An 11,304-nucleotide genomic window follows, 5' to 3' on the forward strand; every position below is an offset into this window, starting at 1 on the left:
CTGAGTCTGAGCCTAGAGAGGGTCCCTGTGCTGTGAGAAACATCCTGCCTAGATCCCGTTCCCAGGAAGACAAGTCCCACCGTGCCCAGTGGCACTAACGTCATGCTGTGAAATCATTAGAAAGACCGGTCCTGCCACACTTCCGGACCATCATAAATCCATCACTGGAACCCCTGCCACAAATTGGAGTCGACAACACCATTATCTTCCTGCTTCAACAGGCTTACACCCATCTGGATGAGTCAGGCAGCGCTGTTAGAATCATGCTCCTTGACTTCTCCAGCACTTTTAACCCCATGCGACCTGCTTTACTTGGGAGTAAACTCACGGAGACGTGGGTGGATGCTCCCCTCGTGTCCTGGATTACAGAGTACCCGCCCAGACTGGTATGCGAGATATCACTGTGGTTAGCAGCACAGGGGTACCTCAGGGGGACTGTCCTGCTCCCCTCCCGTCTTCACCTTGAACTTCAGATAAAACTCAGGAGTCCTGACACCTGCAGACGTTTTCGGATGATTCAGCAGTTCTGGGGGTCAAGAGGCTGAGTACAGGAGAGCGATGGACAACTTTGTTGACAGGTGTGAAAACACCCTGCATTCCCATCTCCATCAAGGGAACATCATCCAGGACTACAAATACCTGGGAACTCACCTGGAAATAACCTGGACTGGATTAAAATAGAAGCTCTGTACAAGAAGGGACAGAGCCGACTGTACTTCCCGAGGAGGTTCCGGTCATTCAGCATCTGCAGTGGGAGCCAGCACTCGATTCTATGCTATAGTCTGCCGGGCAGATCGATAAGCTCGTCAGGAAGGCCGGTTCTGTTCTGGGGGTGGAACTGGATTCCCTGGTGGTTGTGTCTGAGAGGAGGATGCTGGAGAAGCCACAGATCATCATGAACAATCCCTCTCACCCCCTCCATGACATACTGGACAAACAGAGGAGCACGTTTAGTCCACCAGTGAACACCACAGGAGATCCTTTCTCCCTGTGGCTACTCCTCCTCCTCAAGTATAGATAGTTTCATTGCACATGTATATTTTGCACTATTACTTTGTAATGTGCATTTTGTATTTTTTCATACCTCAATGCTTATATTTTGTATTTTTTTTATTTCAGACTGAGTAAACTTGCAACAATAACTTCCTTTGGGATAAATAAAAGTTTTATTTTAATCTCATCTCCCAGCCCCTTCAGTCCCGGAACTAATCCCACTTCCCCACTCTCGCCACAGCTGTCAGTCCTCAGATCAACCACACTACCCTGCACTCTTCCCACTGTCCCATTCTCTCCTCACAACCCAGGTAGATCCCAAAAACTGATCCCATTCCCTCACCACAGCCCCACTCTTCCCCCCCCCCCCCCCCCCCCCCAGTCAGCAAATCCCACAACTATCCCACGGCCCTATCTCAGTCCCCAAACAAATCGAAGTTTACCTTCTCTGCCCACAGCCCCTGAACAAATAAGCTTCACTGTCCCACTGTCCACAGCGCTGTATCAGACCCCAAACTAACCCCACAGCCACGCTCTCCCCACAGCCCTCGTCAGACCACAAAATCTCACTGTCCCACTCTCCACAGCGCTGTATCAGACCCCAAACTAACCCCACGGCTACTCTCCCCACAGCCCTCGTCAGTCCACAAAATCTCACTGCACCACTCACTCCTCACAGCCCTGTGTCAGACCCCAAACTAAACCCCCTGCCCCTCTCTCCACGCAACCCTGTCAGACCCCAAACTAATCCCCCACCCCACTCTTGCCATTTCAACCTTAGGAAGATCGTCCATCTATTGCTCTCATGATCTCATCAACCTCAATCGGGTTTCCTATCACCCTCTGACGCTCCAGAGAAAATGCCCGTCCCCTCCTTATGCCCTCTAATCCAGGCAGCATCCCGATGAAAGTTCCAGAAGGGGCTGGCACAGTAGTGATTTCCTCTCACGTTCCAAAGATGGACAGATCAGTAGGTTAATTCAGCAGGTGGGTGTAACTGGGTAGAACCAGCTCGTGGGCTGGGTTGGTTTTTTTTAAATGTAAAAGAAACAAAAAATGCTGGAGAAACTCAGGTCAGGCAGCAAGAAAATAATCAACAGTTCAAGTCGAAACCTGAAGAAGGGTCTCAGCCCGCACGTCGTCTCCGCAAGAAGCTGCCTGATCTGCTAGAGTTCCTCCATCATTGTTTGTATGTTGCTCAAGATTTCCAGCATCTGCAGAATCCTTTGTGTTTCGCATTGGAGTGACCCCCCTCCCCGCCTCTGCACCCTCTCCAAATCAAGGCACGACACTTGGAATTATTCCTTTAATTTTCGCAGTCACTACGTTTTCATCCCAGCGGTTGTGAGCAGTTCAAAGCAAGACATTCCGCAGTGAGGTGGGGGTGGGCTGTTTCCCAGGCCCGGAGGAGAGTGGAGTGACCGAGGTGTGGAGATGGGCTGGTGAGAGGGGGGGAGGAGGCTCCCTCACTCCATGAAGGAAAGGTCCATTGTCTCAGCGGTGTCAGGATGGAGGAGGCGCGTGGAGATCCGCTCCACGTCATCCAGACTCAACAGGCGCAGTTTCCTCTCGTAATCCTGAGGAGAAACCGAAGAGAGTCGGTCACTGAGGGAGTTGAGGCTGCGGCCACCACCCGGCGCGTACATTCCATTATCCCACCCACTCCGTCACCCAAGCAAAACTGCAAAAGTAGGCAAGGGGCCATACCTTCTGTAGCTGCTCCAGGACCTTCTCAGCATCAGCCGGGGTGAAGTGCCTCTCCAGGACACGGGCCACCTGCTGCCAGGCCTGGGGGCGCCCGGTTTGGGCAGTCCCCTCGGGCGAGGGCCGGTCGGCCGGCTTCACCACCAGGTTCAGCTTGGCACCTGTGTGCACGCCGTAATCCGTCAGCCGGTGTTCGTCTGCGGGGGGGGGGGGGGGGAGATGGGGGTGTTATGGGAAGAAAATAGAACAGGCACTTTGGCCAACAATGTTGCACTGTCTTTTTAACCCAATCCAAAACCAATTTAACCCTTCCCTCCCACAGAGCCATCCGCATTTCTACCACCTATGTGCCTATCTGAAAGTTTCTTTATAATGTCTGCAATGTATCTGTCTCTCCCATCACTCATGCCAGGGTGTTCCACACAATGTTTTTAAAGTTTAAAAAAAAACTTACTTTTGATATACCCCTTAAACTTCCCTCTCAATCAATCACCCTAAAACTAAAGCCCCCATTTAAAACATTCTCACTCTTGGCTGCCTATTCTATACATGGCTCTTGTGCCCCTCTCCTGTTAACACATGCAGGGTTCTCAGATTATTAACTGTCATGTTAACTGCTTACACAAAATGGCTTCTCTGTAGCGTTAAAATGAAATGGCTTCTTTGTGGGTAACTGATGAGGTAATGCTCTGTTTAGTTGGAATGTTTGATAACGGAGGAACTAACCAATGGAAGCAATGTTGTTCTATCTGTGTGTGTGGGAACCTGGAGTGAGTGCGCGGGATTTTCGGGAGGAGAACCGGAGAGGAAGGACGTACTGGACGCTCTCTGGTCGACCACCGAGGTTGGTCCCAGGCGGCGGGTCGAGGAGGTCGGAGAAGATCGAATGGTGGACAGAAGGCTTCGATAATTGAGCTCCAACGGTTGTGCACGAACTGATTGAACGCTGATTAAGTTTTGGCGCCTTTTTTCTTTTCTTTTTATATTGTATCGCTATTGATTACCTAGTTCCAGTAAGATTTATAAAGTGTACTCTGTACACGTACATTGGGTGCGATCTGATATTGTGCGTGCGAGTTTGTATCAGTGCGTATTACACAGCATCTACGTAAACGGGAGACACGGTTTGGCGGGTGGACGGATTTTCCCCTAGGTATTACACAAGCCGATAGCCCTAGGCATTACACACACAAAATGCTGGAGAAACTCAGTACATCAGGCTGGACAGGAGTAAACAGTCGATGCTTCACACAGAGACATTTCAGTAGGACTGGAAAGCCAGAATGAGATAGTGTCTGAAATATCCCCGATATATCTGCCTCTGCCACCACCCGACAGCACATTCCACTCTAGAAACAAAACCCACCTGACATCCCTCGCATGCATTCACCTCGTACCAGCTAGTTCTGCCCTGGGAAAGGGTTACCAGCTGTCCAATCCATCTTTTCATCTGGTACACCTCAATCAAGCCACAACTCATCCTGCTTCACTCCAAAGAGAAAAGCCCCAGCTCGCTCAATGGTGACACCAAGACTCACAACAAGGCTTGCTCAGCTCCCCTCCCTATTAAATATTTCACAATGACCCCGACCAACTCCACCCCACTTCCCCGAGCCACAAAAACACACACCCTTCAGTGCAAATGGTCCACACCGACCAAGATTCCCAGTTAAGTTTGCCCCCTTTGGCCACAGCCCTACAAATCTTTGTCGTACATTTAATATTTCTAATCTTGTAAAACATTGTCTAATTAAACATTCTTGCTCATTTAAAATATTACAGCTTGTACGCACAAATATATGAATTACATACGTCCTCAGGCTACCACAACACACTTGAGCACCTCGGTTTAAGTAAACATGGAGTTTGCCTCAATATGGACTCTCGTGTCTACAGTGGCCACTAGATACTTTTAAAATGAACCTGAGATGGCTGATGACCTGTTGAAGCACAGCGAGTAAGAAAATACACACAGTGCAGAGATTAAGAGAAAAAGCGGTGCAAGGGAAGACACGATCAAGTTTTTTAAAATAAGTCAGAAAATGGAAGAATTCACCGATACATAAAGAGAACCAGGTGATAATCATGTTTTGTTTAAAATCGGAAATGGATGTCAACATTGCAAAGACAGACACATTTGATTTCACAACAGATGACTGGATTTTATCTGCTGAGCGACAGTGACACAACTGATTTGGCCAGGCTGGTTTCTGACTCGACATCTCACGCTCACTTTCACTCCCGATCGCGACTCAATTGCATCTCTGTCTGCCGTTTAGTTCCATATGCTCTGTACCTGCTCCTTTCTTTAAAATTTAAATAAACGATCGTAAGTTTTCACTCATTCTTGGACTCCGAAAAGAACCTAAAAAAATTCCCCAGATCCCACAGCACGGAGGAGGCCCGAGAACATGAGATCGCAAGTCTCGCCACGATCCCACGAGAGAAATCCTGCACAGTGATTAAATCTTTAGGTCTGAATGGAACAATCTGAAACTGACTGTGCTGTGGATGTCTGTATAGTGGTTGTATTATCTAATATAGTATGTAAACAATTGAGAAGCATTCTCTATCCAGTTGGAGTTTATAGCTAAGCAGGAAGGAACATTGTGTATTTAATATTTTAATAAAACTTAAGTAATCTTGTAAATTTGTTGTTTGATTAAGCATTCTTTGTTTGAATAATTCATTATGGGTTCTATGTAAAAATACAAATTGCTATGTGATACATGCACACCTTGCTTAAAGTAAACACAAAGCTAGACTCAAGCTAGTGGAGTGATTTACAGTACCAGGGACCCAGGTTTAATTCCTGCTGCTGCCTGTAAGGAGTTTGTACGCTCTTCCCGTGACCACGTGGGTTTCCTCCGGGTGCTCCGGTTTCTCCCACATTCAAAAGATGTACTGGTTGGTATGTTAATTGGTCATTGCAAATTGTCCTGCGATTAGGCGAGGATTAAATAAGGGCGGGGAGGGGGGCATTGCTAGATGATGTACCTCAAAGAGCCGGAAAGGCCTGTTCTTTGCTGTATCTCAATAATAAAAAAACGTTGGACTCCTATATCTAAACGTATGCACGTAAAATGTTTCTGAAGTTACAAAATATTTTCCTAACCGTGTACCTGGCCAAATGTCTTTTAAATGTAGTTGATACAAGACCATAAGATTTAGGAGCTGAAGTAGGCCATTTGGCCCATCGTGTCTGCTCCACCATTCAATCAGAGGCTGATCCAATTCTTCCAGTCATCCCCCACCTTCTCCCCATACTCTTTGATGCCCTGGCTAATCAAGAACCTATCTATTTCTGCCTTAAATGCACCCAGTGACTTGGCCTCCACAGCCACTCGTGGCAATAAATTCCACAGATTTTCCACCCTCTGACTAAAGTAATTTCTCTGCACCTCTGTTCCAAATGGATGTCTGAAGTGATGCCCTCTTGCCCTAGACTCATACCATGGGAAATAACTTTGCCATATCTAATCTGAGTGTTGGCGCGTGGCCTAGTGGATAAGGCATCGGTCTAGTGATCTGAAGGTCACTGGTTCGAGCCTCAGCTGAGGCAGCTTGTTTGTGTCCTTGAGCAAGACACTTAACAACACATTGCTCTGCGACGTCACCGGTGCCAAGCTGCTTGGGTCCTAGTGCCCTTCCCTTGGACAACATCGGTGGCGTGGAGAGGGGAAGGCTTGGAGCATGGGCAACTGCCGGTCTCCCATACAACCCTGCCCAGGCCTGCGCCCTGGAAAAACCTTCCAAAGCGCAAATCCATGGTCTCATGAGACTAACGGATGCCTATATCTAATCTGTTCAGGCCTTTTAACATTCGGAATGTTTCTATGAGATCCCCCCTCATTCTCCTGAACACCAGGGAATACAGCCCAAGAGCTGCCAGATGTTCCTCATACGGTAACCCTTTCATTCCTGGAATCATTCTCGTGAATCTTCTCTGAACCCTCTCCAATGTCAGTATATCCTTTCTAAAATAAGGAGCCCAAAACTGCACATAATGCTCCATGTGGTCACACGAGTGCCTTATAGAGCCTCAACATCACATCCCTGCTCTTATATTCTATACCTCTAGAAATGAATGCCAACATTGCATTTACCTTCTTCACCATCGACTCAACCTGGAGGTTAACCTTTAGGGTATCTTGCACAAGGACTCCCAAGTCGCTTTGCTCTGCATTGTGAATTCTCTCCCAATCTAAACAATAGTCTGCCCATTTATTTCTTCCACCATACACTTTCCAATATTGTATTTCATTTGCCACTTCTTTGCCCATTCCCCTAAACTATCTAAGTCTCTCTGCAGGCTCTCTGTTTCCTCAACACTACCTGCTCCTCCACCTGTCTTTGTATCATCGGCAAATTTAGCAACAAATCCATTAACCCCATCGTCCAAATCATTGACGTACATTGTAAAAAGCTGTGGTCCCAACACCGACCCCTGTGGAACTCCACTGGTTACCGGCAGCCAGCCAGAACACAATCCCTTTATTCCCACTCTCTGTTTTCTGCCGATCAGCCAATGCTCCACCCATGTTAGTAACTTCCCTGTAATTCCACAGGCTCTTATCTTGCTAAGCAGCCTCATGTGCGGCAACTTGTCAAAGGCTTTCTGAAAATCCAAGTACACATCCACTGCATCTCCTTTGTCTACCCTGCTTGTAATTTCCTCAAAGAATTGCAGTAGGTTAGTTAGGCAGGATTTTCCTTTCAGGAAACCATGCTGGCTTTGGCCTATCTTGCCATGTGCTTCCAGGTCCTCTGTAATCTCATCCCCAGCTATCAATTCCAACAACTTTCCAACCACTGATGTCAGGCTAACAGGTCTATAGTTTCCTTTCTGCTGACTCACACCCTTCTTAAACAGCACAGTAACATTTGCAATTTTCTAGTCATCCAGTACATTGCCAGAATCTATCAACTTGTGAAAGATCATTGTTAATGCCTCCACAATCTCTCCAACTACTTTCTTCAGAAACCAAGGGTGCATTCCATCAGATCTAGGAGATTTATCCACCCTCAGACCATCAGGCTTCCCGAGCATCTTCTCAGTCGTAATTTTCACTGCACAAACATCACTTCCCTGACGCTCTTCAATGTCCGGTATACTGCAGATGCCTGCCACTGTGAAGACTGATGCAAAACACGCATTCAGTTCCTCTGCCATCTCTGCGTCTCTCATTACAGTATCTCCAGCGTCAACCACTTCTCGGGCCACAGATGAGACACCGTCTGGGTGAAAACACTGCATCTGGGACCAAATTAAATCTACCCCCCCCCCCCCACCTTAAACCAGTGTGCTCTAGTTCTTAAAGATCGAGTGTTGCAGTTGTACAAGATGTTGTTGAGACCACATTTGGAATATCATGACGTACACAAAATGAATCTATGGTAATGGATAAACAGTCGAAGTTTTGGGCTGGAGACTGAAGAAACCACTCTCCCTTTGCCCCTCACGTTTCTGTTGACCTGTACAAGATGGTCCGGTGGAAAAAAAAGTCGCAGCCTACTCATTCTCTCCCCAACTCCTTCAAGTTCCAGCAACATCCTCAGTGATCCCCTCTGCACCACTCCCAGCTTAATGGCATCTTTCCTACATTTTAATTCCCATTCCGACATGTCAGTTCACGGCCTCCTCTGCTGCCCCGAAGAGGCCACTTTCAGGTTGAGGAAGCAAGACCTATTTCATCTGGGTCGCCCCCAGCCTGACGGCCTCCAGTAATGTCAGCACCCCACTTTCCATTCCTCATTCTAACCTCCTCTCCTCACCTGCCCATCACCTTCCCCACTCTGTCAGATTCCTGCTTGTTCAGCCCCATTACCTTTTCCACCTACCACCTCCATCCCCCGCTCCCAGACCCACCCACCTCCACCTATCACCTCCATCCCCCGCTCCCAGACCCACCCACCTCCATCTATCAGCTCGTACTCCTCTGCCCAACCTTCTCATTCCTGCTTCTTCTCCTTCCTTCCCAATCCAGATGCCGGGTCACAGCCCGAAATGTCGACTGTTTATTCCTCTCCATAGAGGAATGGCAACTGCCCCGGACTTTGGGGCAAATGATCGTGGGTTCAAATCCCACTGTCTCCCTTAACACTTCCCATCCGTGCTGGGTGGAGTGTTGAGTTAGCAACCCGGCCTTGTGAAAAAGAGCTCAGTTCCTCCAGCATTGTGCGCGCTACTCTGGATTTCCAGCATCTGAAGAATCTCTCATGCTTATGATTAGGCATAAAAGGATGGGGCTGTGGGGGAGAGGAATAGGGCTGAGTGAAGGAAACTGGGACCAGCCTGGATGGGCACCATGGCTGGCAAAGACCAGCCTGGACTGAATGACGTGGGGTGCTGCCCTATGACACCCTGCAACACCACTTTCAGGGAACCAGCTCCCTCTTTTCTACGACTCTCCCCACCTCTCACTTCTCACTGAGCAACCTCCCCTCCCCACCTCAAACACAACTGAAGATTCAGCTCACACTGCCCTGGTGAGATCCAAATGGGGGAAAAAAATGACTGACAACACACACAAAATGCTGGTGGAACACAGCAGGCCAGGCAGCATCTATAGGGAGAAGCGCTGTCGACATTTCGAGCCGAGACCTGCCTGACGTCCTGACGAAGGGTCTCGGCCTGAAACGTCGACAGCGCTTCTCCCTATAAATGCTGCCTGGCCTGCTGTGTTCCACCAGCATTTTGTGTGTTGTTGTTTGAATTTCCAGCACCTGCAGATTTCCTCATGTTTGCTCTGAAAAACTGACTGATCTGTTACTTGCTTGTTCCCAATTAGCCCACGAGATCCGATCCACACCCCAGAATTTCAGCCCATTATACACCATTAGTCCATTCAGCCCATCTGTCTGCTATTCTATCCTGGATGATTGATTTTGCTCCTCAACCCCTATTTCCCCTCCTCTTCCTCAACCTTTGACATCTTTACTAATCAACAACCTCCACAGCCACCTGCGGCAATGAATTCCACAGTTTCGCCCTCTGGCTAAAGAAATTCTCATCTGTTCTAAAGGGACATCCTTCTATTCTGAGAGTGTGCCCTCTGGTCCTAGACTCCCCTACTATTGGAAATATCCACCCATATACTCTTTCTCTCAATATTTAACAGGTTTCAATGAGAGTTCCACCCCCCCCCCGCTCCATTCTAAACTCCAGTGAGTACCCTGAAGGCGTCAAACATTTGTGTTAACCCTTTCAATTCTCTGGGTACAGAGTCAACACTCCAGTCTGACCAACAGATTTAAGAATCAATAAAGCACCAGCATTTCTGGGACTGGGAAACTCTCGGCTGTACCAAGCCTAGAACTACCCCGTTAGCCTGTTCTCTCCTCCCCTGTGCCGAAGTTTCCAGGTCACCTCACACCCAAACCTGCACCTGACAGTGCCTTGCCCTTGTACAGTAGCCGCTGCTGGATCCTGGGTATCTTCAGCTCCTGCTCGATCAGCACCTTCAAGGCAGAGACTGCCTCGTCTTCAGGAACCTGCAAATGACCCAGGCCACAGATTCAGGCCTCAGCCTTCCAAGGGGGGGGGGGGGGGGGGGAATTTCAGACCCTTTGGCCCAATATCCCCTCTGCTGTCTACTAACACCAGTCCCATCTATACACTCGCCTCCCATTCCCAGTCCCACATCCCCCACCCCATATTCCACTGTCCCCACCCATTCAAATCACTCTCCCCATTCTCCCACTAACCCCCAAGTCGGACACCCAACTCCCTCCCTTTGCCCTGCCATGGTCTACCCTCAAACCCTTCAGCATCTTCCCCCATCACCCTCCTCCCAGTTCCCCCCTCCCACAACAACCTCCCCCACCACCCAGACCCGTGGTGCCTCCACACAGGCACCCCCCCCACACACCACTATAAAAGCCTCCCATCCCACCACCACCTCAGTCATTACCCCACCCTTACTCCCTCCGCCCACAGCAACCTCACCCCCACGACCCAGACCCCTGGTGCCTCTACACAACTCCAGGCCCAAACCCCCTACCCCTACCCTTACTCCTCCACCCCAATCATTCCAGCCAGACCCCTGGTGCCTCTACATATCTCCAAGCCCAAACCCCTCACTACCCCATTCACCACTCGGTTCCCCTCTCTCTCTCTCCCTCCCTCCCTCCCTCCCTCCCTTACCCCCACCCCGCGGTCTCCTTCACCTCGTCCCTCACCCCTTCTTCCGCCCACCAGACAGCTCTCCAGTCGCACCTCAAGGCCGCACTCGACTCCGTGCAGAAGTTTAACGCTGATCCTCATCGCGATGCGGCGGCCGGGCCGAGCCGAGCAGGCCGCCTCTTAAAGGCGCAGGCGGCGGCCGGGCCGAGCCGACAACGGCGCCTCTTAAAGGCGCAGGTCCACCCGAGCACCTTAAAGGCGCAGGCGGCGGCCGGGCCGAGCCGACAACGGCGCCTCTTAAAGGCGCAGGCCCACCCGAGCACCTTAAAGGCGCAGGCGGCGGCCGGGCCGAGCCGACAACGGCGCCTCTTAAAGGCGCAAGCCCACCCGAGCCCCTTAAAGGCGCTGGTCCCAGAATCTGATCTTGAATTTTTAATCGAGAGGGACATGGATGATGGGGAAATTGAGGGTCAGGTGGCAGG

At 49.7% G+C, this 11,304-nt stretch overlaps 1 protein-coding gene across 1 annotated transcript; it reads right to left on the minus strand.

Moving 5' to 3' along the window:
* Positions 1 to 2,285: 2,285 nt before the first annotated feature.
* ubl4a (ubiquitin like 4A) lies at positions 2,286 to 11,063 on the minus strand. Its single transcript, XM_073028634.1, has 4 exons — positions 10,916 to 11,063; positions 10,086 to 10,191; positions 2,701 to 2,894; positions 2,286 to 2,570 (listed from the first exon to the last, which is right to left on the minus strand). The coding sequence occupies exons 1-4, from the start codon at positions 10,961 to 10,963 to the stop codon at positions 2,460 to 2,462; spliced, it is 459 nt and encodes a 152-aa protein (XP_072884735.1). The 5' UTR covers positions 10,964 to 11,063; the 3' UTR covers positions 2,286 to 2,459.
* Between the last annotated feature and the right edge of the window lie 241 nt (positions 11,064 to 11,304).

Source organism: Hemitrygon akajei, chromosome 24 (assembly GCF_048418815.1).
Source record: "Hemitrygon akajei chromosome 24, sHemAka1.3, whole genome shotgun sequence".
Taxonomy (NCBI): Eukaryota; Metazoa; Chordata; class Chondrichthyes; order Myliobatiformes; family Dasyatidae; genus Hemitrygon; species Hemitrygon akajei.